General features: G+C 42.7%; 3 protein-coding genes across 5 annotated transcripts in view; 2 read left to right on the forward strand and 1 right to left on the reverse strand.

Annotated features, from left to right (window-relative positions):
• Positions 1-1,214: 1,214 nt before the first annotated feature.
• On the forward strand, positions 1,215-3,884 carry LOC135393220 (uncharacterized). The gene is made up of 4 exons (XM_064623709.1): positions 1,215-1,451; positions 1,550-1,611; positions 1,668-1,767; positions 3,765-3,884. Exons 1-4 carry the CDS (start codon positions 1,312-1,314, stop codon positions 3,823-3,825), a joined length of 363 nt encoding a protein of 120 aa, XP_064479779.1. The 5' UTR covers positions 1,215-1,311; the 3' UTR covers positions 3,826-3,884.
• A 2,777-nt stretch (positions 3,885-6,661) lies between these two features.
• On the reverse strand, positions 6,662-16,967 carry LOC135391612 (galactokinase-like). Its single transcript, XM_064621930.1, has 8 exons — positions 16,705-16,967; positions 15,764-15,947; positions 12,568-12,700; positions 12,388-12,513; positions 11,414-11,592; positions 9,928-10,078; positions 7,817-7,979; positions 6,662-6,998 (listed from the first exon to the last, which is right to left on the reverse strand). The coding sequence occupies exons 1-8, from the start codon at positions 16,870-16,872 to the stop codon at positions 6,918-6,920; spliced, it is 1,185 nt and encodes a 394-aa protein (XP_064478000.1). The 5' UTR covers positions 16,873-16,967; the 3' UTR covers positions 6,662-6,917.
• An 85-nt stretch (positions 16,968-17,052) lies between these two features.
• The window catches only part of LOC135391611 (uncharacterized), a 70,003-nt gene continuing 59,080 nt past the window's right edge, over positions 17,053-27,975 (forward strand). For 2 of the 3 annotated variants that reach the window (XM_064621927.1, XM_064621929.1), the window contains exons 1-10: positions 17,054-17,288; positions 17,398-17,473; positions 18,821-18,934; positions 18,995-19,079; positions 23,046-23,097; positions 26,409-26,520; positions 26,585-26,629; positions 26,720-26,778; positions 27,436-27,471; positions 27,823-27,875. In XM_064621927.1, the coding sequence (XP_064477997.1) occupies positions 17,437-17,473; positions 18,821-18,934; positions 18,995-19,079; positions 23,046-23,097; positions 26,409-26,520; positions 26,585-26,629; positions 26,720-26,778; positions 27,436-27,471; positions 27,823-27,875 (593 nt within the window). In that variant the 5' untranslated portion in view covers positions 17,054-17,288; positions 17,398-17,436. Of the gene's footprint in view, positions 17,320-17,397; positions 17,474-18,820; positions 18,935-18,994; positions 19,080-23,045; positions 23,098-26,408; positions 26,521-26,584; positions 26,630-26,719; positions 26,779-27,435; positions 27,472-27,822; positions 27,876-27,975 lie in introns of all 3 variants that reach the window. The other variant, XM_064621928.1, reaches the window with a different exon arrangement.

A 27,975-nucleotide genomic window follows, 5' to 3' on the forward strand; every position in this document is an offset into this window, starting at 1 on the left:
GGGAAAATTGGGGTCGTAAAATCAGAAGGTTATTAACGCATCTTAAATGCGAACAACGCAGAGGTTTTCCACCTCTTGTGCATACCACATGTTTACCACGAAATCTTAATTTGTAGATTCTTTCATCACTCGTAAAATCTGTGGCACAACATACGGTCAAGTTGTCTGCATGGATATTCGCAGGACTTTAATCTGTTTGTGGGGTGGTGTGTGTGTGTGTGGCAGTGGCGTAGCCAGACCTCCGAGGTAGGGGGGGCTCGATACGAAAACCCGCCCCACTCTCTCCTCCCCGCTGATTCTGGGTGCGACAACACACAATACTTGTGCACACCGCAGCATGCAGTTGAAAAGAAAAAAAAAAGTATAATTGATTTGGACATCCACAATACGATTATACTGCGATGTCCAATGAGGTGGTGTCACGAGATTGGAAGGATTTTCAAAAGCATACTTTGGAAACCATTTAAGTGTGCCGCTTAGATAGACGCCATGAACTGTATAAGAACTTCCGCGATCGTCACACTGGTGCCCCCCTCCCCCCAATATATTATTTTCTCCTCAGATTTGCACGATTTGCGTGGGTCGGTCAGTGGCAGGTAGGGGGGGGGGGGGTGGCTACGCCACTGGTGTGTGTGTGTGGGGTGGGGGGGTTGTGTCCCGTAGAAAGGAGAAGAAGTTGTTGAGAGATATGTTTTGGGTGGCATTAGAGGAGGAGTGCTGGGAAAATTCCTGGTTTTCTACGTGGGGCGCGGACAAAAGCTCACCAGAGAGACTGACCAAGGTTAGGTTGGTTAGGTCAGGAGAGCCTTTTACGTATTTCACACATTGGTGCGGTGAGCTTTTGTCCTGGAACCGCGGCAACCGTGTGACTTCGTATTAAATACAATAATTTTTACAGAAGAACTGTAAACATTTTTGAAATAAGGTTCGCAAGGCCCACGTGACAAACGAAACATGCGCAGAAGCATGTGAGCAGCACCATAGGCAGCACATGCTGTCACAGCGTCACAGCGACCGCAATGTACACTACGTGTGAACCAAATCGAAAATCTGACATCCTACTTCTAGCGTATTCTCTGTTGGAAACCGCAGTTCGCGTCATTCTCTCAGACATATTCGACTGCAGCGAATGAGAAGCTATACGGGTCACGGGTGGAGTACCTTGTTCCGTGCCAGTTACGAAAAGATGTGTTGGCAACATAGGGACAATCCACAACTAAACGTACAATCCAATCCAATCCATAACAATCTTTGAATACGCTGGAAAGTTTGGAGTTTGGGGCAGTCAGTGGGTCGAGGAAAACCAAAGGAATGGCACAGAGTATTCAGCTATCTCCGGGAGTTCGAAAAGAACTCATTCGCCCTGGAAATGGCCCCAGACCTAAGGCAGGTGATACCATCACTGTACACTGTACAGGAAGTTTGACCAACCCTCCCAAGAAGTTTTGGAGGTATGGACACCGGTTAGCATTCCATAGGCTCGTTAATAAAGTAATGTAGAATACAGGTGCATTTTTTGTTACATATTCGTCGCCTTTTGTGTCTGTAGCACAAAGGATCCGGGCCAGACACCATTCACATTTAAGGTTGGCGTTGGGCAAGTTATCAAAGGTAAACCTGCTCTGATTCCTTGATGATGCATTACTAATACGTTGCTTCCGTAACAGGTTGGGACGAGGGATGTCTTGCAATGCAGAAGAGCGAAGTATCAAAAATAACGGTGTGCGGTGAAAAGGCCTATGGGGCTAGAGGCTTTCCAGCGTGGGGATATCCTTTCTCTGTGCCTGTGCAGTGATAACTGTAGTCATTCCTGTCTGCCTAAGAATGACTTCGCACCTTCTTACTTTAGAAACTAAGAACATAATGAATCAGAAATAATGAAACAGACACATAGGAATTGATGCAATTCTCGTTCAGTGAAAGTGTTGTTTATGTGGGAATATTACTAAGCAACATACCAGGAATCCTGTCTGCAGAACTAGGCATACAGACCATGGGTTGCTTACAACTTATACACTCTTATACAAGGGGAGATGTAATTTAAACAGATAACAAGGAAACGAGGCAGGCATCTTCATGTGGAAACAAGCACATACATGGTAATCAAGGAATCCTCTCAATCCTTGTAGGGACTATTGCATTGAGTAAACTAATTAGAACCTTTATTTTCTTCCTGGAATGGTCTAACGGGTTGACCGTGCACCAGACATGAGCTTTGGGACATAAGCGAAGTATATGAAGCCCATGATCCTTCAATTGCATGCATAAATTATCTGCGGGACACTATTGGACTTGATGCAGCTGTCCTTACTTTGAGCCCACTGATATGACATGCAGGGCTTTTTTTTTTTTATCCTTTACAAAATTGTTATAAAAAAAAAATGCAATGAGAGCATCACAGATGCTGCTTTTGCAGTTGAGTTATACGGCCAGGCGGACACACCCTCCAAGCCAATATGTAGCTACGAGATGACTGGTTATCTAAAATTCATTAATTAACTCTTTAATTAGGGAGTTTCAGACAAAATTGAGCCAGCAGAATCGGAGACAATCCTCGTTGAAAGCCATTCGATCTTTTAAAAATCTTGAAACGAGTGCGTGCCATCGAATATCCATTGCTGAGTTTCCCTATGCAAATGAGCCAAAACTGCGCGCCTCGTGAGCACATCACCTTTGCCGACCGAGGCTTATCTGGGCCGGAAAGCGGTTGATCTGACTGGCAGATCAGCACCTACTCTAACCATCTCCATAGCTCCAAAGCATGTGACCCTCTCACGTGGAATAAGTGTTGCGTTCTCTGCACTCCTGGTCGCTGCGGTTTCAGCTCATCGGCATAGAAAAAGCCTGCTATGGATATTTCAACACACGGGCGAGTTATAGGATTTAAAAAAAAAATGTAATGGCTTTCAACGAGGATTGTCTCCCATTCTGCTATCTCGCTTTTGCCCGAAATCCCCTAATTAAATAGTTAATTAACAAGTTTTAGGTAATTAGTCATCTTGTAGTTATGTACTCTCTGTGGGAGGATGTCCACCTGACTGTGTAGCTCAACTGCAAAAACGACATCTATGCTGCTCTCACAGCTTTTTTTATAAAAAATGTTTTTTAAGTGCGCAGAAGGAATGCAATGTTTCGATTTCAAACTTGAATCTGTACGTGCTGGCAAGCCTCAAAGTGGACTCACGTTCTAGGCAGACAGATCTTGAAACAGAAAGAATTAGTCTAATGGACCATTAGACTAATTCTACACATTAAATACAGGCATGACGGAAATTCCTGAGTCAAACAGGCAACTGCAGATTTACACCGTACTTCGGATTTAGCTGAAAAATATAAGTTCTTACGACAACTTTCACATGAAAGATGAAAGTCACTGAAAAGGTTAGCCAGCTGTAGGACTCGAACCCACATCTTCTGGATTGCCGGTCCAGGGCTCTACCAATTGAGCTAAGCTAACACGCCTTCTCAGCGACTTCCAGGGTGCGTCATCTGAAGGGACAAGCCAGTCACTCTCTCTCACTCATCCTCCTTTCACTCTTACATTTTTGCACACTCATACATACATTCATACGACAGGGATCCACGCAAGCGGCAAATGTTGAACATGAGAGTTTCATGTGTTTCATCATCAACATGAGTTTCATCGTTAATTTCTTAGGCAATTTGAGGCTTTGTATGTATTTGTCCCTTCTATGTTGTTCTAGCCTCAGAACATCAGTTCGTTGACGTGCCAACTTGCTCAGCAACCTTAACTCGAGATTTAAGATTCCACCAAATGCTGAGCTCCAGTTTGAAATTGAAATTCTCACCATCAATGGTGCTTGAATTTTGACGCATTGAAAAATGATGAAGGAAGAATAAAGTCTGCATGTGACCAAACGTGAGCTTGTTTTCCTTTTCATGTATGCAACAAACGCGTGCGTTTGTCGTACTTCTGCCTTAATTCTGAAATCTCTAGAGAGAGTGATAATTAGGTGAGACATGGTGTGGTTGTCTCTGTTTAGAACCTTGCACTTAAATTTTTATGTCGAGCGAGCAAAAGCCTCACGATCTAGCGCTTCAGCTCTGCTGCAAACACGGAAGGGGTAGGAATTATGCCTACCTTGGGGGCAAATTACAAAAGGGTACCATAATTTCCGACTGGTAACACGCACCGCAGATGACTCGCGCCAACCAAAAAGTAATTTTTTAAATGAAAGTACCACGTATAATGTGTGTGCAAAGGCAGCCAGTAAGTGCTTCTGCCCAGAAAACCAGAAAGCATCGCATTGAAATGAAATATCACACTATACACAATAATTTGTGATAATTTATAGAATACGATAAATCTATGCTGCAAGATGGCAACTATCATGAATGAGCTATGCCACAGTTTATCATGTGCCAAAATCTCAGTGAATCATATTTAACGTTTATTCACAGACGCAACTTGTACCCTGCCAGCAATTTTCCGACGTCCTCGTCTGGGTTCTAACCTGCAACCTATGAATCAAAGTTGATCTTGCAAGTATAGGTATAATGAGGGTTCCATGTTTTTGGATTTAACTGAAAACCGCATTCGGGTACAATTTAAAGAAACTCGGATTAATCGAAAACTCCGGTTTTGGAAGCTGCAGTACCTGAGAGCTCTGCAACGCCAATACCCTGGTGGCTCTCTGATGAGGTTTGTTCTTCTTGAGAGTGCTTTGCATCTCGAGTTACCAGCCCAATGGGAGGGTGGCTTTCTTGACCCAAATCCACCGTGCAGAATCCGTATACAGTCAACCCTCGATTTATGAACCTTCAATTTATGAATTCCCTCGTTTTATGAACCTCGATATTCGAATTATGAATGGAATTTCTCGGAACCAACTAGGAGTTTTTGCCCTCAATTTATGAACAGATCGTTCCGGGTCAACAGAAACCTTCAAATGGATTATTCCGTGGTCTTATGAATGACGCCTGAATGGACAAAACGTTTTCCAGGTATTGCACCCTCGGTTCTTAACCCCTCGAAATCCCAACAACAAACTGGTTTTCCCGGGGTCGCACAAGGGGCGACCAAGTGTTCCTGACCTCAATTGATGAATAAGGTGGCCGCTGTCACCCGGAGGTTAATAAATGGAGGAAATCTGAGCCCAGTCGAGTGCGAATGTGCTGACATCTCTTCTTTCCAAGATTGACACAGCAGAAGGCATGGTCCAAAGCAAAATTAAACAATTTAGTATTGCATAATAAACAGAGTGTGGATGTGCTAATGTCTGTTCTTTGTGAGATTGATACAGTAAAAGGCGTGGTCGAAAGCAAAATTACACAATATATTGCATTATAAACACAATCCCAACTCGGAAATACTGTTCCATTTGCTCGATAGTACTCACTTCACGGAATTTTCGATTTCTCAATCTCTCGATTTATGAACGATTTTTCGGGGGAACCGAGGGTGTTCATAAATCGAGGCTTGACTGTATAACGTGGGTGAACGCCATGCTTGCCTAGAGGCACCTCGAATTTGGAGTCAATGAATAGGGCCCCATATTTATAGGCTCTGCCTAACATGAGTGTGTTTTGAGGCAATTTCAGCCATGCCCAGGTATACTTGGGAAAACATTGGGCATGTATATGGCTTTGCTTTTCCTTTTTCTGTGAATCATGCTTCTCCTCCTCTGCAAATTGGATAACACAGCACAGATGACGTGCAGATTGCTTTCTTGAAAGGGCAGCTAGTTGCTGGCAGCTAGACTGTAATGTGCGATGCAGGCAAAAGCTGTCTTGCGACTACGTAAAGCAGTGCGGATTTGGAGATGTTCACGTCGCCAGGTGATTGTGATGCAGACGTCGCTGTCTGCAAGTTCTGCCACGTAATGGTAAGCGTTTATAGAAAAGGCAGCTTCTGGCCCTTTTTGTGAGTACGTCCGCTCACAGTCATTGCTTTTTTCTCTGACTTTCATTTATTAACTCGATTGTGAAAAATAAATGACAAGCTGGAATTCTCGGAAAATAATAAACTGCGAAAAAATGGCCTCCAAATCTGTAAAAAAAAATGGATGTAGAAACTGAAAAGTGTGAGAGCCTGAATACTGTACTCAGGTCATGTTTTAGTTTCTGCGAAGTAGGGCAAATAATGTTTACACAGGAGAATGGAAAAGAGAACCTCAGTGAAAACCTTGTGCACCGAATGGTCAAGTATATCCATGTGCAAATTCAGCGCCACAGAAACATCTAAATTGGTATGTTTTGCCAGCCATACTTAAGTGTTACTTAACATGTTGAATTCTTGAGTCTATGGCACCTCGTGTTATTAGCATATTCAGCATTAAAAAGGGCAACGTGGTCAGAGTACTGAAAGTCTCTACATTGTGTTGTACCTCACTTCATATAGCTCCCATATGGCTCACTGTGAATGCACCTGTTCTGTCTTAACTTTCAATTTGCAACATTCCGCTGCAAGGGCAGAAACAATAGTTCTGGTCATCCCAGATCATTTCTTGCCCTCGACACCTCTGATCACCAAGGATTCTTGCAGGATATTCAGTTTGATGGCATGTACTAAACGGTTGCATGTATGTATACCAATACCTGTTACATATGGTAAGCTTTTCAGTGAGGTTGAGGAGATGTAGGAGTGGTTGAGGTAAGTACATGGAGGAAGGGTAGTCATTAGCCATTATGTCGATTAACATTGGGAACGACTATTTTATTCTGGATTTACTAGCTGCAAACAATACACAGCGAAGAACCACTTATCTTCATGACTTTTTGTATTTTCCTCCACTTTCTCATCTCTTCATGATACTGCATGCATGATGTACTCATGCCATATATGTAACATCCATACATATGTTCATTTCTCTTTGCATTAACTGGAGTAAATTGCTCTACTTGACTACTTCTCTTCCTTGTCTACAACAGCTGACCCGCTAAATAAAACAAGAAAGCTATTTGGGTGTCAAATGGTGGAATGCGGCTCCATGGGACGGCTTGCAGACATAGAATGTTGGACTACCTTTGTAGTTGTTCTGTGGGGAAAAAAAAGTAATTCAGATTATTATTAACAAACAATAAAGGCATAGTCATAATGTGGCTAATCATTTGCCATGCAGTCATAACTAGGGTTCAGATTTTTAGGCATTTGCCTATAAATGCACAAAATGCGACATCTTCGGGGTTGCCTGCCTTTTCATCGACTTTGTTGAATGGTACCATTTTTTAACATGTTTAGACACCGTAGGAGCCTTTTTTTAGAAGTGTAAGTGCAAGTGTGCCTTTCAGGCTCGTGGTGAGTGCTGCATTTTGCCTTTTGTTTCTGTGTGTTTAGCCGTTTTGTTCCTTTTTTTGCGTTTGGTTTCCTTCAGTACCTTGGTTTGATAGAAGGGGGTTCATGTACATTTGATCAAAAAATGTGACTTCTCGGAGCCTTTCATGATCTTCCACGGCGGAGAACTAAAAGGATTATTCGATATAGCGTGGTTCCAGGTCGCGTCAGCATTCGTGTACCAGACGTCAAAGCTTGTATGGTACCGTAGCCTTTAAACGAGCAAGTGTTCCTTGATGGGGTATTCTGACACACCGACAAAGAGCGCACCAGATTAACGTGCCTATTTTTGCATTTTATCGCCTATTTTGGTATTTCTGAGGGTCTAATGCCTGCCCGTTTCCGTCGTTTTTAGTGGCTACATTTCTGGGCCCTAGACACAGTGTAAGAAATGATTGAGGATAATATTAGAAATCTACGTTGTGCTCAGTAGTTTTTGAAAACCAAACCAAATTTGGGAAAACCAAGCTACCCAGCTATGCTAAGAAATCGTGCACACAAGCTATTAAAAACCGATCTTACCTCGATATGATCTATGACCCGCTGAAGCACCTCCGTATTGAGTAGCGTGACGGTGCAACCTCCGAAGCCTGCACCCGTCATACGTGAGCCATACACGCCTTTGATTGAGAGGCAGAGCTCTACCAGCGTGTCCACTTCGTTGCATGACACTCGAAAGTCGTCGCTATGGAAGAAAGTTACGTGACTTCATGAGAGCTGTGTTGTTGCTGGCTCCCAATCATAGCTCAAACCTGCTTCAGCATAAGAACTTGGCCATCAGCAATAGGTATTCCAAGTCAGTGGCATAGCCAGAGGGGATGTTTCAAACCCCACCCAAAATTTTACCTTTGGTAGTACACTTGGGAGAGAGAAAATGAGGGTAAAATCCCCTCCCCCATGTAAACTTCCTGTAGAGCCGTTCCCTAAATATTTTTCTGGCTACATTACTGTTTCAAGCTGTTCTAAAATGCACCGTACCGCATTGTCTCGCTTAATTGACGCAGTTAATATACCCCAACTTGAGCGTTCAAATGTCGGTACTTTTTCCGATACATTTTTGTGAGAGTCCCATAATGTGCGAGTCCCATAATGAAAGAGTTCATGAATATGATACTTTTATTGGCAGCATTCCTGATCAGCGATAAAGAGGGGCGAGTTTGAGATCTGCCATCAGTGCTCACTGTCTTGCTCTTTTCGTTTGGCTAGGTTGATTGCACCACATAGTGGGTGTCTTCAGGGGTGCGACAATGTAGGGCAAGGGGGGTAACCACCCCTATTTTCATGCATAGAGATTCGACAGAATAACTGATATTCTCTTTGTATATATATATATATAGACATATTTATACAGGGATTTGCATGCTCATCAGCATGACTATTTATCAATCCAGGTAACATTTTTTTAAGTGAAAAGAATTTGTTATTGAGTGTGAATATATTTACCACCTGCATCGTTACCCCCGCTGACAGGGAACACATTCTAAACCTAATATGGCTGTGTCTCATTCATATCATGTGAATCAGATACAGAAAATCTGGCCATTGTTTAAGTAGGTGGATACAGTAAGGTGAAGCTATTTTTCATAGCGGCGTATGTCATGTAATTTTGCACTGCATGTAGTACGTGCCACTTTGCTACGTTTTTTTCTATTTTCACTTTTATTTTGTTAATTATTTTTTGTTTTTGTATGTGGAATGTTCTTAATGTCGTACTATTCTTTTGAACTTCAGCTGGCCCCCTGTGGCGAGGGACTTCCGATGCCCCTGAGTGTCTTTTTCCTCAGTGTATGGCATTTCGACCTTCAAAAATTACTTTTCAGTAGTAGGAAATTGAAATGCAGTTGCAACAAAATGCTCATAAAAGTGATGAAATTATAGTTACATCAGCCTAATAGCAACTGAATTGCAATTACAGTTGCTCTGTAAAGTAACGCAATCAGATGGGTTACATTTCATTATGCAATTTTAGTGTATATAACTTTGTCCTTCCCTGAGGAAAGCAGTACAAATACGGCATTACTAGAGGAATACGATGGCCAGCATCTATCTTTAGCAGAAACACAACAATATATCTGAACTGAGGCTGCAAAAGCATCACAAAAATTTGGTAAACGCAATGCTACAGTAAAATGGTGAAAAGGGGCACCTTTTGAAGAAACACAGCTGCTCACGTATACAGTTTGTAATGTCTGATAGCTTTCAAAAGCGGATAATCCTCAAAGTTCTTATCTGTCTCAAGGGTCACAATAACATTATCTTTTGTGAATGAGTGAAAATCATGGACGACATCAAAATTATTAAGATTAACAGTGAAGTTGAACCCCAAATCGCATGCAAGGTAATTCCAAAAGTAGCTCTAACTGAATTACATATTGCTGGAAAAGTAATTTAGTTACAATTACAATTACATGATGTCAAAACTAGACTGAAGCAATTAATTGCTGAGAATATAAATAATCACATTAATTGGGTCAGCTGTAATTAATTACTCAACAGGTCAGTAACAATGATGTTTCCCGTAATGCCCATCACAGTATTTCTGTACACATATGGATTGTGAGTTGCGCACAAAAAAAATTAGTGGATTATTTGAGGCCCATGTTTTGTGCCCAGCAATGTGGGAGGACCCGTACCGCAGTGATGTGTGGCTCTCAGCCATGAGTCTGCCAAATTCTACGAGGTTTCCAGACTCCAAAGCTTGAGCTGCAGTTGTCGTTCGGTGGATCTCAGTGACAACGTGATGGGCAGCAGCAAACTGTTCTGCTGTCATCTGTTCCTTATGATCTGCAACAATATTTAAGGATGACCACAAATTCGTAAACAATGCACCAAAGACTGGTATGGCTCCATTGACGTGGCAGTAAATTACATCTGTAAGCAAATATCTGCAGGAACACTGCCTGTTTCTATCGAGCTGCAACTGTTCAGTTGCAGGCACTGTTCATAACATTTGCTGTTATTCTGGGCAGTGATCTGTGGCCCGCCCGGCATCTGAAACCAACTTTTAAACCCGGGAAAAAACGAAACCACAAGCCATAGCGCACTCGAACCACTTCAGTTGTGTCTTTTCCGACATGTACTACAACTTCCTTATTTACATCTGAGAGCTCAAACCGATAATTAAAAAGTTAGAAAATTAATTACCGCTAATTAATTGACAAGGGGTGATGAAAAAAATATTTTTGGATAGACCACACAACTGCCAAGCACGTACAGTTGGTTCCATATGTTTAGAGCACTCCATTTTTTCTTTAGCCCCTGATCCTTTTTCGGTGGGACACCCTGTATATTTTTATCGCATGATAAGGACATACCACATTAAGGAGCCATCATGCAAAATATTTCCTTTGGGAACGGTGCATTTTCTGACAAAATTAGTTTACAAGAGTGTGTGCAGCTGCAATGGTCCCCCCAGCTCCTCCTGGCATGTTGTGACATTAGATCAGCCGAGCACTTTTATTGCTTGCCGAGAATCATCTGCTACGGCACGAGAGCAGAGCAGCCCTTTGAGTGCACTGCTTTAGATGCAGGACAGGCAGTGTGAGGTACAAAGAAGAAAGAAAGAATACTATTGGGCGGCTGAGGGAAGCAGCTTTTCTGACCTGCAATATTGAAAGCTCCGTTTTGTATCAGGATCGTGCACTGCAGCACTCACACATTGTGTGAATATGTATCCCAGAGGTTGCAATCCTAATTTCTAGTTCCCCTGACATTTTTTCTTTTTCAAGCCCTTTAAGCCATTCTTCAAGGTTCAACCTGTTGCATCTACATGAAACTACATGCATCCATTTCATGTCCTTGCACAGACATTGACAAAAAACTATAGCAGACCACACGAAAGAGATGACAAAGCATGATTTTTTTGCCTAGCCAGAATTTAGTTATGCTATCCTCAGGAAGAATTTTATCAGGTGAACTTGCTCACGCAGAATTGTCTTTACCATGCCAGTTTGAACACACACACACACAAAGACAAAGAATAAATAAAATAAAGGTGTAGTAGTTAAAATAAATTTGTTGGCAGCACTGCAGAATGGTGTCGTTTTATAAGTACAAGGGTATGATAGGCATGATTTTACCGTGGGAATGTGTGACATTGAGAATAAAATGAAAAGTGACCTTGCACTTCTTTCTCAGTTGCATCGCGAAGGCTTTTCCCAAGAAGTGAGATGGCTCCTTCACAGTCTGAGCGTCGTTTCGCATATTCACCCTGGCACAATTTGTGCTTGACGTTTGAGTCGATGATGAGGACGCTCACGGAGGGATCGATCAGGGGGACCTGTCTCGCCTCCAGGGACCTGCGTGGGACACTCTAATTGGTGTTTGCATAACGTTCAACGTGCCGTACGCCAGAGTTGTACGATGGTTCCAAAACATATTTAGTTATTTTGTCTCAAAAGCATTTGGGTTGCTTTTTCGTTACTTTTGAGATTCATGTTGCCAGATTGCACATGCACACAAAAAAGCAAATTCAATAGTGCAGTAACTACAGCCATGTTCAACCTAAAAACGGCATTGGCACTGCACATTTTTTCTTCCCAATATTTACATACTGGAGGGCAAACATTATTTGAAACATGGTACAAGTAATTTTTTCAGGTTCGCATACATAAGACAGCACTTATTTTTGCATTTAACAGTAATACGAAGAATACGAAGACGTCATAAGGTTCCATAGCACTGAACTATTGATCAGTTTTATTTTGGTCAGTGCCGCCAATAGCCAGGTCGTAGTCTTCTCAGCAGAAGGTGACGTTCTCAGGCTAAACACAACTAGGCTTGCAAATTGATATGTTATAGATGCCTACCTATCTTTGCAGAAGTTGTGGCACAGAAAAATGATGCCAATGATGGCGTAAAGGTAGCTTCTACATTGAAAGATGTGCCACATTAAATGCTCCAACTGTACCAGTACTGCTGTGCCGGATGAGTAAGAGTAGTAAGACTTGAATGTGGTAGAGCTGGCTGTCAAGTATTGTAACTGGATAAGTTAGTTACAACAGTTCAGACCTAACCGGAAAAGTAATGACTACTTAATAAGCAAACAAGTATTCCAGTACTTGCGGTTCTACGCCAAAAGCAATGTATCGCACCGACAATCCAAAAGCAGAGCATTGTCTTGTTGGCCCATGAATGCGATGAACTGGTCCATAATTCCACACGGGACCTTTGCGAAGTGATGTTCTGCCCTCTGACAACACAGCGCTTTCTCCACAGTGCTGCACAAGAAACGAAGTTAAGCAAAATGCTGTGTGGTCATGATGTGTCGTTACCTGACTTGAAGGGGCGATTCCATGAGCGATTCGAGCATGCAGAACGTTGCCACCTCAAGTGCTGCAGAGCTGGAGAGTCCAGCACCAATTGGAACAGAACTGACGACGACCGCATTAAATCCGCAGAGGCTACCTGTTTCAACGGAGAATGCAGAAGCACGGTATTGCAAGACATGGTGTCTGCTTATTTTGGGATGTGAGGTCCTGCAGATTTATGGTAAAAATACGGGACCAGAGCTCAGTACAAGAGGGGAACTATTTAAGCTCAACAACATAGAAGTCAGAGGGTTTCCCTTTCATTGTCCGCTGCTCCCTGCCAAAATGTCACAGGTGGATGCATAGTACATACTACTTTCTATGATTTTTTTGAAATAGCTAACATGTGCTGTCTCAGTACTTATTTAAAATCAGATGTACAGCCATATGCAACAAGTAGAGAGAGAGAGAGAATGGATCTCAAAACTGTATTTATCAACACTGAATCTATTTTTGCTTTTCGAAAAGCCTTTAACAAATCGAAGATTGAAAAGCGCAGATGAAGCGTAGAACAGTAGGGAACACATTGTGTGATGTGGGGTTACATTTACTCCTTGAAAATACCTTGTAATAGGGCTCTGTACCATCGTTGCTGTTGTGTCAATCTTGCTCAGGAGAGACGTTACCAATCTGACACTTCGCTCATCATTCCCTACTGGATTACACCCTCAATATATGCCCATTTCAAAGCTTGAATCTAGGATGGCAGCTAGCTGCCTATTTATGTCTCAGGAAGATGAACCACACAGTTGGTGAATCAACCTTCCTTAATTTACCCTGTGACAGTGGGACGTTTACACCAGGGTTGTGGAGTTGCCACTCCGGGGTTGGAATGATTCCGGAATCATTCCAGATTTATAAGAGCCCGGAATGGAATTGGAATGGAATGGCGGAAACTGTCCTGGGAATGGAATGGGAATGGAATTAGGTATTTTTTTTTTCACAGGTGGAATGGAACTGGAATGTAATGATCTGGGTGCCACACAGTCACGGGCGATGGTTTGGTTTGGTTTTAAGAAAAAATAAAATGGAGATTTTGGCTACACTAGTGTGAGGTCTGCAACCCCACATCACTTGCACCAGTTACTTTAGTGGAAAACTCCTGTAATGATGATGCCAATGAAGAGGAGGGCAAAATAACCTTGTCTTTGTGCTTTTTCTGTGCTGGGTAATGTCAATCTCCTCTATAGCACTGCTGGGCTAGCTTGTATGTATTTGGCCTAGTATGGTTACCGGTCCTAATTCTTTTATTGGTGGAATTAAAGGAATGGAATGGGGTTGCCAAGCCATTCCAGGAGTGGGAATTGACCATACCTTTTCATTCTGAGGAATTGAAAGGAATGGAATTATCACAAATCTTCATTCCTCGGAATGGAATTGGAATGGAATGGGTGATCCCATTCCACAACCCTGGTTTACACTTTTATTGGCTTCTATTGACCTGTACGACACCATCATACCGTTCACCATTCATAACTCAAAATCACAAAGCCTGAAACACGCATTCACTGTTCAGATGTCAAGGGTCTTGTTCCAGATGGCACCATTCATAATGCGAAGGAATTTGTAAATCGAAAGTTGGCTGTATGTTTTACACATACATGTGTAAACATTGATAGCTGTTCATGGTGGAGAGCAGTATTGAGAGAGGAGAGAGTTGTATAGTATTACCTACAGAACATGTAAGGTAACTGTCTGCATGTTTCTCACGAAAGGAGATTGCGTTCATAGTGGCTTTTCATTCACCATGTGCACCAGTCACAGGGCTTCGGAAACTGTGCTTCGTATTTCATCACTGGCATGATGCCACAAGAACATGTACTATGTGGTTTTTCACCTAATGTGTCACAAAGGTTTATGAAAACAATTTGGTTTTATGAAAATTATGTGGCCAGCGGTATCTATCTATGGGAAACTTTTGCCGCATACTCGAGTAATTTTATCAAGTTTAAATTGAAAGAAATGTAACCTCTTGGATTGAACTGGGAAATTTGCCAAGTTGATGTTTGCCTTTTTTTTTTGTTGCCAGAATCGGGAATGTCACTGCAGATTTACCCAAAACTACCACAAAATATGCTATCTAGCGCGATGGTAACAGCTGCAAGAAAATGTGCCAAAATGACTACAGGCCTGTGTGAGGTTGTCCATCAATGTAATGTAAGAAGCAGCAGAAGAAAAACAGTGGCCCAGCTGTTCCTTTCTCACTGTTATTACAGGTAACTGTGGCATTCTAACCTTAGCAGAAGCATAGAAAAAAAGGAAGCTGAAGGGGCATGTCCTTGCGTTTTGTTTCCACAAACAGTGGTTAAGCCTAGGACGAAATGCTAGATTCTAGCTTGACAAGTCACTTCTTGTCACTTGACATGTCGCTTCTTAATGGACAACCAAGTGTAGCTCAGCAACTGCTCTTCTCAGAATACTTATTTTTGCACACTTTTTTCCAGATGCTGCCATTCAGGTAGCATATTTTCTGACAGATTTGGCACATCTGCAATGCACTTTGTTTCTGGCAATAAAAAAAAAAAAGAGTTAAATAATGTTGCGTTGACTTATTGGCTAAGATGCTGGTGGGCTGGTACATGGGGCAACTCGAGACGGAAGGGCATGACACATTCCTAATCAGAGAGATCGTGTTGCGAGAACGAATATGTGAGAACATCTCGGGTTTGTCGTTTCACCGTCCCCGTCTCTGGTTGCCCACCTTTATGTTAGCTTGGTACATTTTGGAATGCAATTCAGAACAATTTATGAGGAGTGAAAATTGATCGAACTGCAACAGTTTGCTGGAGATACCGTTGACGTCGTCGTAATTTTCAGACAACTAAATATTCTAATGGACTTTTGTGACACGTTATTTGAAACACCCTGTGTGCAAACTGTGATGCAGTTAGTCTGATATAGTTAATGACAAAATTAATCGAGCCTCAGTTGTACCATTACAGTAGACAGACGAAAAAGTGGTCAGCTGTGATGGTGCTCACTTGGTCACTTATCGATTCATTTCATTTATGTACATGTAATTTTTTTTTGTTATCCAGCTGTGAAACTTACAAGTACTGGACATTTACTGAATTTCTCTGAAATGCAGAGCTCTTGTAGGAACAAGGTTTTGTGACTGCGTGTGCAGCTGCCTACAATGTTGAGACAGGAAGTGCTTTACCAGGAAAATTTGCCACAACTCCCTTCACATAGTTGCTCCAGAAGGGATCTCCAGGCACCAGTGGCTCCTGGCTGGTTGGCAGACTGAAATGTGCAGTTTCCTCTTTGGGTAGGCTGGCTGCGACCACAGTGCAGGAAGAATTACCGCTTTGGCTAGCCACCACGACCGTGTACATGGGTAGGGCCTGCATAAAGGCGTGGCTCTCATGCAGCATGATATATCAAACTGAGAAAATAATGCGTGTATAATCTTGCTAAAAAATTTAATTACAGTCAGTCGTGTAAGTTGTAAGCCACCTGTGATTACCAGTGAGCTACAATGTGATTGGTCGTAATTTCACGTCCCGCCTCACGATCACCTACGATAGGGAAGTCAACACGACAACAGAACGTGAAATGGAATGCTGCAGATAACCTGATCCCAACTGAGAATTTTATGCTGCAAAATTGTTGTAGACACTTTATTACTTCAGATTGTTTTTCTTTTTTTTTACCACATGAAACAGGAGCCACACTGAAGTCTATATTAATAAGCACTGTTCAGGTATCAGTGCCGGATTTACAGTGGTGGGGGCCCCAGGGCACTGTGCTGTGGGGGCTCCCTTGTGTATTGTATGTCTATCCAATGTGTTATTCGGGGTCGATATGCGTGGACGGAGGACATATTTTTACCAAGTTTCCGTTTCAGGGATGCGTTTCAAGCATGCGAAACACATTTCCCTTCGACAAGACCTTTACTGGTGGGGGCCCCTTTGTGGTGGGGGCAAGTACGTGTAATTTTCAGACAGCAACGTTTACCACTGAGCTATACTCGTACAATAATCTAATTAAAAAAAAGAAAAGTCGTGTGAATGACACTTCAATTGCAGACACAGCACGTGGCATCGTGCTGGAGATGTGGTATATACGGCTACATGAGCTCCAAAAGGAAACTGGTATTACCATGGGGAGCACAAATCCATCGCAGTAGTCAACATGCTCGCCGATTAGATTCACGCGACCCGGTGCGAAAGCGCAATGTGTAGGCTCGATTTTAAAATTAGAACGGAATATATCGCTAGCGGAAGACACAAGTTCCTCTAATGGAGGGCAACGCTGCACTTCCAACATTCTATTGAAACGTTATCAATGGTTATCAAGTTCCGTCCCGTTCCCCGCAACACCCAAGCGCAGTGGCCGAGTACTTTTTGTCTTTTCCTACTGCTTCTGCAGTCTCGCAGCAAAACATGTGCCGGCGTGACTACAATTTCTGATTGGTAGTGCTTAGCAAGCAGCGAAGTGTGGTCATTTAGCAAAATAAAATTATCCCGTCTACTTTAATTTACCGCGAATTAGTAGCACTCGGAGCTCCCGCCACTTGCGGTCACGTGATTTTGCCTTCCACGGCCGCGGATGCGCAAATGCAGACGACGTGCACCATCTATCGTAGTACCACGAGTTATATCCTCCCAATGCGATGAAATTCTTCCTTGTCATGCGACGTGTGCAGCCCATTGAGGCATCAGGACTACAGCAGTAACACTACGGTAGAACCTGTTGCTTGTATTATTCGATTCAGTGGGTGTAGTCACGCAGGGCGATGATATAGCGACAGCTGCGCCCGAACAACAGGTGTTTACAGAAATCACTTCGCAGGGAATTCTCGGTTGCGGATCAGTCTGTGTCAATGTGAGAATGTCTGTAAGCGACCCACTACTCAAGGAGCTCAGAGGTAAGAAATCTGCGCACGGACAACGTTTAAAGATATAAGCAGTATCTTTCAGGCCGGGCATGTGGCCGTTGCTTTTTCTCAAGCTGAACTGTGACACAGGAAGCGATTTTCTCGGCACTCCGTCTGAACCCCCTCCCTCCCCTCTCAGGTGAAAAATATGCTTGCAGTTGCAAGTTTCATTTCATGTACTATACCTAAGGGCTGTGGGGAGGGGCAAAACAAAAGGGGATTTATTAAACAGTTTCTTGCAGTGGACATGCAAAGGGGATATAAGAGGGTAAATGTAAATGGAGGCAAATGATTTGAAATTGAAGTAGTCGAAGGTAATTTAGAGTAAGAGGTAAGAGTAATTGAAGGTAATTAGAGGTAATTAAAACAAGAAAGTTTAGTTTAAAGGTAATGAATGTAAGATATATGTAATTAAGAGAAAGATTAAATGAAATGAAAGAGTTCCGAAGTTAACCACAGGTTATACCGGAGGCAATTAAATGTAATTGACTTCAATTAAAGTGGAATTAAGGCAGGTAAGCTTAATTAAAGGTAATTAAGGGAATTCAAGATTACACCGCATGTAATTACTGCAGTTACCTAAGCTAATTACAGGGTAATTGAGGGTAATGAAAGGTTAATTAAATGGGCATACATATAGTAATTGAAAGTGTCAAACTTGAAGTCAAGCATTGGCTGGAGGTGGACATCCAGAAGTCAGGATAGACGGGAAGTGGACAACCGGAAGTTGGGTTTAGACTGGAAGTTGAGTGTAAATCGGAAGTCAAGTAAGGACCGGAAAAGACGGTTAATGCGAAAACCGGAAAAGACGGTTAATGCGAAAGCATTTCTTTCGCATTTACCGCTAAATCGCCAGTGAATTTTTTCGTACATAAATGGTTTAGAGTGGAAATTGTTTCATAAACTATTTCGAATTGCCGACATTTTTCATCTGAAAAAATGGTATGATATTGTCAGAAAAAAACTTGACCCTCTGCCTACCCGCTCGCTTCGAGCACATCAAACCCGGCTCCTGAACCACCTAACCAGATCTGAGCCTGACCGAATGCAACCAACTTTGCAATATGAATACTCACGGCAATAGCCATGTGAGGTGGGTGTCAGCCTAGAATTCCCCATTCCCTCTGCAATTGAAAGTCCTGTGCATATACAGTAGCTATTTGCACAAATGGTTTAGGAAGCTCGGTGTCCTCAAAACAGTATTGCGAAGGTAAAGGTGGTAGTGGAGGGCGTACAGAATGACATTGGTGCTACACCCTGCATTCGAAGCTTTGACATTCCTGGGGGAAGAGTGTGGAAGGTTTGTGGATTGTGCAACGTACGCTGTCTTTCTTCCAGATCACATTATAGAGCTTCGGCGGCACAACCTGGCTGTGGAAATTGATGACAGCAACCAGCTTCTCCTTCCTTTCTGTGTCACTCTGGAGGGTATCTTCAGAAAGGGCTTGAAAAGTATGTAATCTATATATTTTTACATATGCTCAAATAGTTCCTTAATGATGTCTCTTGCAGCACAAGTGCCAACTGCTTTAGGCTGCATCAAGAAGGACTATTGGAACGTCTTTCATTGTCTGCTTCTCCAGAAGGACAGGTTGAGGTGTGACACATATTATTTTCTAAAAACTGCTGCAAATGTCAGAGATGTAAGGCTGCACTCAAATTGACATGCTCAAATTAGATCTAGGAATAAAATTAGGCTGCAGTTCCTTTGCATTAACTTTGTAAAGGTAATCAAGTCTGGTCCATTAATTGAACCTCTGTATGCAATAAGGGGATAAGTCGATTTATCCCCTTTTTGCAAGTTTTGCTGCAATGACATCTACATACCAGTATGTACCTGCCAAAGAAAATTTAGAACCGTATTGCAATCTAATGGCCTGCTACAGGAGGGTAGGAAACTGGAAATGCATGTGTGTCAATGGGACCGACAATCAGATCAGGCCTCTTTTCTCGGTTTGGGATTTTTCGACTTATCCCCTTATTGCATACAGAGGTTCAATTGTAAGCATGATCCCTCAACTGAAGCTGTTCTGAAGGCCTCACCAATATGAGTGTAGCCTACTTTTCTTTCTAAGTGACTGGCTATGTTAAAACACCATGAAAAACAGACCTATATAACTTGTTATGGGGATTACGGAATACTCCATTTTAATTCCTACATATCAGTCCCATTTCCTGACAATCGTAAACACACTTTAGTAATGCAAGGAGCTCAGATATACGTTGCAGTAGAGCCCTGCACTATCCGCAGATGGAAGCGGATATCTGCAAGATACTTGCGGATTCGAATGAAAATTTAGAACTTTCTGGTGGTGTGCGGATCGCATGCGGATGGCGCGAGGTCGGATGCGGATACGAAGGCGGCGGATCGGTAGCGGTCGTATGCGGATATACCGCGCGCTGTGATTTTTCTACGAGCAATTTATTTGTATTGCGTGCCGACAGCGAGCGCATGGTCGGGTTCACCTTCGGCCATGCACAGCCAAGATGGAAGAGAAGGCATTCTGGCGTCTCGAACCATGCGAGCACCGACGAGGTAGCGTTCCACGCGTTCCAGAAGTCTTTCCATATCGCGTTTGTTGAAATGTTTACCTTCGCTTGTCTTTGTGAGTCCTTCCGTGACAGAATGGAGGCATCCGAAATTATACCAACATATGCTTCCGGCGGTCTTTACGCGTCCTTCCAAACGTGAGGATTGGATGCGGATGGCGCGTTTTGCTCAGCGGATTGGATGCGGATGTAAACTGTTATGTATGCTGCGGTGCGGATCGGATGCGGCTAAAGTGTGCGCGGATGCGGGTCGGATGCGGATGCCAAAAATCTCATCCGCACAGGGCTCTACGTTGCAGGTTGCATATATTCCATTTAAATTTGACTGCAGAGTTTATTGAGGAAGAACGTGAAGGGAGACACGGGAAAACGCATAGCAGACACAGCCAAACGTTCCAATGCCTCAGTGACAGGCTTCGGCTCGGAAAATATCCCCCTAACGTTGAGGGACCACTTGTCCTGCCATAATCCTTCCCCCCTTGTACCAAGACAGTGTGGTTTGGTGGAACCGTCCTTCTTAGTGTCCACGTGATATCATGGAAGCCACCATTATCAGACACTCCTCTAACAACGTAGGCAAGAGATCCGTGACCGTTTCACCGGAAGAGGTCGCCTTTATTGCCAAGGGCACCCCTGGGAGTTGTTACGTTTTTATCATTAGAGGTGGCGTACATGAGGAATCTGTAATTATATAGTTAATGTGATATCTCCTTGGAGATTCCTTCCAAGGAGAAAGCGCAAAAAAGTTTCACAAAATTCGTTCGTGTTTTTTTGTAACACATCAAAAACATGGAATTCGAAACCAACTCCAAGGTTCTGGTTAAAACGGCCCTTCCTTAAAATGGCCCTTCTCTATTGGTGACGTAATTGGCATTGCCGGCGAGATTCCCTATCACTCAGCTGATGGCGTCTCCAGGCTGTTTGCAATGAAATACGACCGAAAGCATGGCAGATGTTTTTAGTGACTGTTCTGTAGCAGATTGTGAGTCGGAAGGCCACATTGTGTGATGGACAGCCTGCTTTCATAACCAACTCCAGTGATGTTGGTCTGTACACCGTTGCCTGAGTACTGCTGGGAGTGCGCAGCCGGCTGCAAAGTCCGATTAAATTCATTTTCTAATGTTTTCGACTGTTCCAAAATGAAATATTCTGGTTACGTGCATTTCGGGCACCCACTGTTCCGATCGCACATTCAGTTCAACTGTGTTTTTTGTCCAGACACCACCTCTAAAACCAGTTGCTAGTCGAACGCCGTCCGTGTGTGTTGTGTGTTTTCCTGCATCTCCCTTCATTTTCTCCCACAATGTTCAGCCCTAACCAACACACTCTACAGGGTGTGGCACGAAACGTGTCATTTGACCATTAAAAAAAAAACAGCTTGACGGAAAAATATGGGATAAGCAGCTTTCTTCTGGACATTCAGTTTTCCACCTAATAAAAATAATTTCATCAATTTGCCATTGAAATAAATTGAATTTTCCAAATTGAACTTGTGAAATTGCTTAGCCAATGTAAAATTTTTTTGTTCTGAATTAGATTGCTCGTGGCAGATTTGGCCTAATCAATCTGAAAAAAACGCTTCGTAGAACGATTGCTACACGCGTAAAAGTTGTGCGAAAATTGAGGTCTACTTGCACGTATTTGAGCGGCGCGGAAAAGAGGAAAAAGAAAGCGGCAAGAGAGGAGGACAGTCAACACCCAGACGATAGACAGAGCAGCTGGGAAATAGAATAAAAGGGTAGCGACAGTGTGGCTTGTTGCTGTTAACCGATATCACAGATGCACCGCCACTTCTAGCATGCTCAAGCCTAGAGTCACTAAATAAGCTACGCTTCAGAGTATCGATGCTGAGTTCCAAGAGCGAGCATGCGCCATCCTGTTTCCGCGCCACGCTACCGACCTGCACGCACAATGCGCACTTTAGTGCACGATGCCATCTATCGTGCGCGGGTGAAACGTTCCTTTCGTTTGCAAGCAGCAGTTGACGGCCTTGAGCTCACCTTGACATCTTCGGGACGCTCTGGTTGACAATACATGGATTATCGCGCAACAATCATACACGCTTCTCTATCCCACAGGGAGCATTATGTTAGCCGTCTTTGATCCTCAAATGGGGATGATACCGGTGTGATGCGGAAACAAGATGGCGCTCCTGCTCTCCCTTGGACCTCAGTGTGAATACTCTGAAGCGAAGCTTATTTAGTGACTCTACTGAAGCCCTCTTCCGCACGTACATGGGATATCTTTCCTTCTTTTCGCAGCTTCTATCTCTCACCTGGGCGAGGACTGTCTTCCTCTCTCATCGCTGATTTTGCACCAGACTTTGTGCGTTGTTCACATACCCGCAACTGGCCCTCAATTTGTGCGCAACTTTTACGGGTATAACAATCGTTCCACGAAGCGTTTTTTCTGATTGATTAGGCCAAATCCACCACGAGCAATCTAATTGAGACAAAAAAAGTTGCATAGATTAAGCAATTTCACGAGTTCAATCTGGAAAATTCAATTTATTTCAATGGCAAATTGATGAAACTATTTTTATTAGGTGGCAAACAATGTCCAGAAGAAAGCTGCTTACCCCATATTTTTCAGTTAAGCCGTTTTTTTATAATGGTTTTTTATTTGCCCATTATACCCTGTATATCCCTGTATATCTCTTAGCACTGCAGAGTTTATATATTTGATCACTGAGCAGATGACATATTCAGTTGCGATGCATATCCCTCACACGTGTGATACGATATGCAGCCGTGTGATCGGTCAACAATGCAGGCAAACAATTATTATTTTATAATAATTAATATAAATAATTTTTTTCATTACAAGCCGCAAGTGTGATGACAGCCCTGAGTGAGACGTGCCTACAAGGTTGTTCTACATGCTATCCTTTAGTAGCAAGAAATACAAGACTCTGTAGTTGGTGTAACTAAAATATGCATAATGCTTGTCCTATTGATAGGTCCTACCAACTGAAGTTGTTAAATATGCTAATTTCATTACCATTCACATGCAGGCTGCCTTTTAAAGTGGCAACAGCAATACAGAGTGTAAGCGAGTTCAAGAAGGTGAGCTTTTCATGTTCGTGTTCAGTTTGACATTGTTCTCTCCTTTACATGATAGATCCCATGGAACGGATTACAGAAATTGAATGGTTAGCATAAATGTGGTGCTTTGTCGACAAAGACAAAGCACTTTATTATACAGGAAAAGAGTGGCATAATCCATTGGGAAATAGGCAAAATGCAGTAAAAAAATTGCAGGAGAGACTGTGGTCTTGGGGATGAAACTAGTACCCGTAAATGAAAGGATGGTTAAGAAGCAAGGGAGCTGGTGATACTGGTGCATAATGATGTACCTGAGATTAAAACAAAAAAGGACAATGCACACAGGGTCTCAAACGCAGCTGAAGGTTTGTCACACGTGGAGGTAAGACAAGGGGAAAGGAGGGATGAAAGAGTCAAGAAGGGAAAGTTGCCAGTCTCCCAACGACGGACCAAAGGTCACGGACGGTTTGCTGACACAGTTCCCACATGAGCCAGGTGGAAAAATTGTTCAAGTGGATCCACTTACAAGTGGATTGTGGGACCAGTAATTGGTTTCCAGCTAGGAATGAATTTCCACTTTGGAATCCACATGCAAGTGGATTCACTTTCAAAGTGGAAATTGATTCCTATAGCTGGAAATCCATTTCTGGTTCTATAATCCACTTGCAACTGGATTGTAGAGCCAGAATAACTTCCAGCTGGCTAAGAATCAGCTTCCGTAGCCACCCTGAAGCAGAAGCTACACCTTCGACTACTAACACCACTACAATCTCAGTGAAAGCACAAAATCTAGAGAATATGAATATCTCACTTTACTACACACCACAAAAATGGGTACATATAATCCACCATATTCCAAACACAGTACATACTGCTACAGGGCAATAGAGTCCAGTGGCTGGTAGTGGTCTGTCGATGGTGTCTCCTCACTCTAAGAAGATTTTAGAAGTAACTCACACTTCAAGAACTGGATTACTGGGAATGCCTACTACCGACACATTGCACTGGACATACTTTTTCGGCATCTCAGAAAAATACCTGTCACATAATGTCGTATAACATTTTAAGGCACGAATTGGTACCAGTAGACATCAATGCTACTTCACCTGAAGATGACTTGGGCTCACCAAGCAATCCTGTCTATCTCAAAGCTGAAACATGACACAAATGACGAGTGAATAGGACTGCTGCTTTCTCACTTGTCGTACGTGTCCTATGTTGCTGCTTTGAAATGAATAGTCAACGCCAAGCACCCCACATTGCTACTTTAGTATCTGCAATCCTGTTTTGTGCAAAAAGTACACTTCACGTCATTATACCAGCCTGATAGACAGTAAAAAGTGCGGCTGACCATACCTCATTGTGAATGAACTGCGAATTCAGTTTCATTGAGAAAACCTGTAGAAAAACATGTTGCAAAAGTACACGTAATGCAACGTATAACACAACATACCTCACTTCAGTTGCTGGCCCTTATTCCGCACGATTCATAAGTATCTTGCAAGTATCCTCCATTTGTATGACAAACTGCCGGCTAATAGACAAGACACATAACAAAGTCCATTACAAGCCTGAGCAGGAGTTCTTGGAGTTCACCCACTATCTAGCCCGCACTTACGCTATTTTAAATAACTAACAACAGGGAGCAGATGTACACATTCAGATACATGTGCATGAATATCAAATCACTATACTACTCACCAGCATAATTGCAGTCCTATATGCGTTGCTCGTAGTTTCTTGCGATTTAGCTGGTGCAGAAGTTGTAAGGCAAAGAAACTATACATAATACAGTGCTTGACAATAGAGATCCAAATACATTCACGTTTTTTGCCCGTTTTGAAGAGCTGAAAGACGGGAACTGCTACCGACAACCAACCGCCTACCGCAAACGACATTTCAAAACACGTACTGATGCAGATGGCGCTCAACCTCAACCTACTCCTCTTGTCGAGGACGAGGCCTTAAAAGTTTCGGTTTCAGACTCAAGTGAAAATTACGCAAAGTTCGATTTCAGTACTCTGCGCGAATGTTTCTGGTATATTTACCGACAACAAGTAACTTGGGCGAATTGTGGTAGGACCATAAATGATTGGTGTATTATGGAATGTAAATTAAGATTATCATTTATCTTGCAAAAATGCCTGGTGTACGTCTCTGCTGTATGCACCTGCAAGGAGTGCAGAGCGTTTTCAATTCACCCCGGTGAAGATTCGTATATTTCAAGGGCAGGTGTCAAAATTACAGTGGACCTGGGATAAGCCCACTTGCCAGCGAAGTGGAACTACCACATCCACTTTGCATTCTAGAACTGGATGGTAGGCACATCCAGTTCAACTGGAGCATGGGTTGAACCAGTTGGAAACCACTTGGCGGTCAAGTGGAACCAGATGAAAGCACATCCAGTTCAACTGGAGCCTGGGTAAAACCAGTTGGAAACCACTTGGCAATCAAGTGGAACCACTTCACTCAGAACCAAAATCAGTTTGTTCCATTTTAAACCACTTTGGCATGCAAATGGATCCACTTTGGATTCCAGTTCAGATTTTCACCTGGAGAGAATAGGAAGTGTCTTCCTCAGGAGCCTTCTGTGAGGGTCAGGCTCAGCAGCGTTTACAATTGTTTCATCCCATACAGTGAAGCACCCTTTACATCACTTGATATGCTTCGCGATTTCTGAGTTAGAATCCTCATTTTTACTTTTGTATTACGTTCCTTTAATCTGTCATTTGTGCAACGTTTAGTTAGTCCAATATAACAAAAACCACAACCAAGGGGAATCTCATAGATGACGTATGATTGCCAGGCGATAAATCTGTTTTTGTGATTCTTGGAAACAGCTACATTTTTTTTTTTTCAAAAGGAGTGAGAGGATCAAGACTAAAATCATTTCTGAACTTGAGACTGATGTGAAATATAGCCAACAGGTTGTGAGACACTCTGTGGATGTACGGTACGACATCACGGGTGGAAGCGGCAGCTCCTGATTGAGGGAGCTGAGGAAGCAACTAGTGGCCTCTGATAACAGATGTATGAGGCGCATTTCAAAAGTAAAGGCAAATTAGTTACAAAAACACAACAGAAGAAGCCCGACGTAAATGCAGTTACAGATAGTTTCTCGACCACTTTGAATAATTTTAGTTAAGAGCATGCATGCAGAATAGTGGCTAAAGTGAACTGCCTGCTTTGCTGCGATGCCATCCACAGTAGCATGGATGTTAACTCACGCACCATGGTTGTCTCTGAAGGAATTTAGCGGCAGATATGTAACATGTATTATGAAGTGTTTCGCTTGCCTCTGTGAATCAACATTATGCAACCTCTTGCCGCAGGTACAGACATCTGTAGGTAGAGGCCGACTCCTCATCCGTGTTTTGCTGAAGAGGCAGGTGATGTCTGTCGCAGTGGCTTCGTGTCTCTCAGCCAAGAAGCTTCTAGAGGCAAGTGTACCTATATTTCTGAGCGAATAACAATGTGTCACATTTACCTGTGCTTCTATTTCAGGCAGCATATGATCCACTGTTCTCAATCCTTGGCAATGAAATTCTAGCAGGTAATTAATTTTCTGTCCATCTCTTTTGTGTAGTCTGTGGTATCTTTATATATGCAGCATGTGTAAAATGTGTGCTCCTGTCATTGCTAGAAATCTTCCTGTCGCTCTTGCATGCCGTTGACCAAGTGAGGTTTTGCCCAGTCCTGAGGGTACGCATGCCTTTTGTCTCTCGTATTGCTGTGTGTCTGTTTCAAACAACAAGACATGTAATAGGCTTCAATTAAATGTTACATTTAATTGCCTCTTCCATTACAATGTTAATATGTAGGCTTGTTTCGACATACCGTGGGTCAGAAAAAAATGTACCTATTTTGCTCTAAGTGACAGGAAAACCAAGGTAGTATGTGTGAAACTCTGTGCATGGTGCATTTGACCCTTGTATGGTCAAATATTTTATTTCCAAATAACTTCATCATATGATTCATCTTGTATGATTGTATACAGTGTATATGAAGAAGTTGGTTTGGAAATTTGCCCAGGCACTGGTATTCTGTAGCCCTCCAAACCATGAAGTCTTATATCTTCCAAGTTTGAAGTGCTACAAAAGTGCTAAATGTGCCAATTTCAATGAGGCTTGTGTTATGATATTCTATTGATTTACGCAATTAAGGAAATAGATTTATTTGCTCACAATTTGACCATGAGGATAGCTGAGTTCCTTTGGTGTTTTTTTAATTCCCGCATTCAATTTCTAAGCACCATATGCTGTGTTTACGCATTACACATGCTCTTGTGGCCATCGGAGAAGTCACCTTTGAAGTTTCAGATGCAGGCTTAAATTTCACTCGTGCTCGGTTTGGTTTCAGAATGCCAGCTTCCTCGATGCTACCTGGCAACTCGGAGTAAGTGTTTTATCTAAAACGTGGAAATCTGTACGAAACCTGAAATCTGAAACGAGGTACAGCTTGGGACAAAACTTTACGGAACACCGGGGTGTCTCATTTCTACATTGGAGCAATGCCCTACCAGCAAACAGGAATGGACACACATACTGAGAGATGGATAGAATAACCGGTCACCCGTTTTTATTCGATCTCTTCCAGTAAGCTAGCAGGGAGCCGCTCTGATGAAACACGCCAATGCCGTGTTCCATAAACTTTTGTCCCAAGCTGTATCTCTATACTGATGAAGTCAACTATTACTTATAACCTTCTTTGATTGACTAATCTGTTTTTTAAAACTTTCTTCACAAGGTTTACAAACAACACGAGCTGGTTCCATGCACTAGCCTTGGCATCAGCATTCGGTAAGGATGATTTATAATGGGGTTGTCACCCTGCGTTTTGTCTCGCATCTCTATACCATATAGTGAATTGAGCACATTTCCACAATGTTATCTGATTGAT

This window comes from Ornithodoros turicata, chromosome 4, assembly GCF_037126465.1.
Source record: "Ornithodoros turicata isolate Travis chromosome 4, ASM3712646v1, whole genome shotgun sequence".
Lineage (NCBI taxonomy): Eukaryota > Metazoa > Arthropoda > Arachnida > Ixodida > Argasidae > Ornithodoros > Ornithodoros turicata.

Coding starts and splice junctions, on each gene's coding strand:
- LOC135393220 (XM_064623709.1), top strand. CDS start 1,312: ATGGCACAGAGTATTCAGCTATCTCCGGGAGTTCGAAAAGAACTCATT. Junction 1,452..1,549: donor CCTCCCAAGAAGTTTTGGAG/GTATGGACACCG, acceptor TTGTGTCTGTAG/CACAAAGGATCCGGGCCAGA. Junction 1,612..1,667: donor CGTTGGGCAAGTTATCAAAG/GTAAACCTGCTC, acceptor CTTCCGTAACAG/GTTGGGACGAGGGATGTCTT.
- LOC135391612 (XM_064621930.1), bottom strand. CDS start 16,872: ATGTTGGAAGTGCAGCGTTGCCCTCCATTAGAGGAACTTGTGTCTTCC. Junction 10,079..11,413: donor AACTGAGAAAGAAGTGCAAG/GTCACTTTTCAT, acceptor ATATTGTTGCAG/ATCATAAGGAACAGATGACA. Junction 7,980..9,927: donor GAGAGCCACACATCACTGCG/GTACGGGTCCTC, acceptor TTTCTTCCATAG/CGACGACTTTCGAGTGTCAT.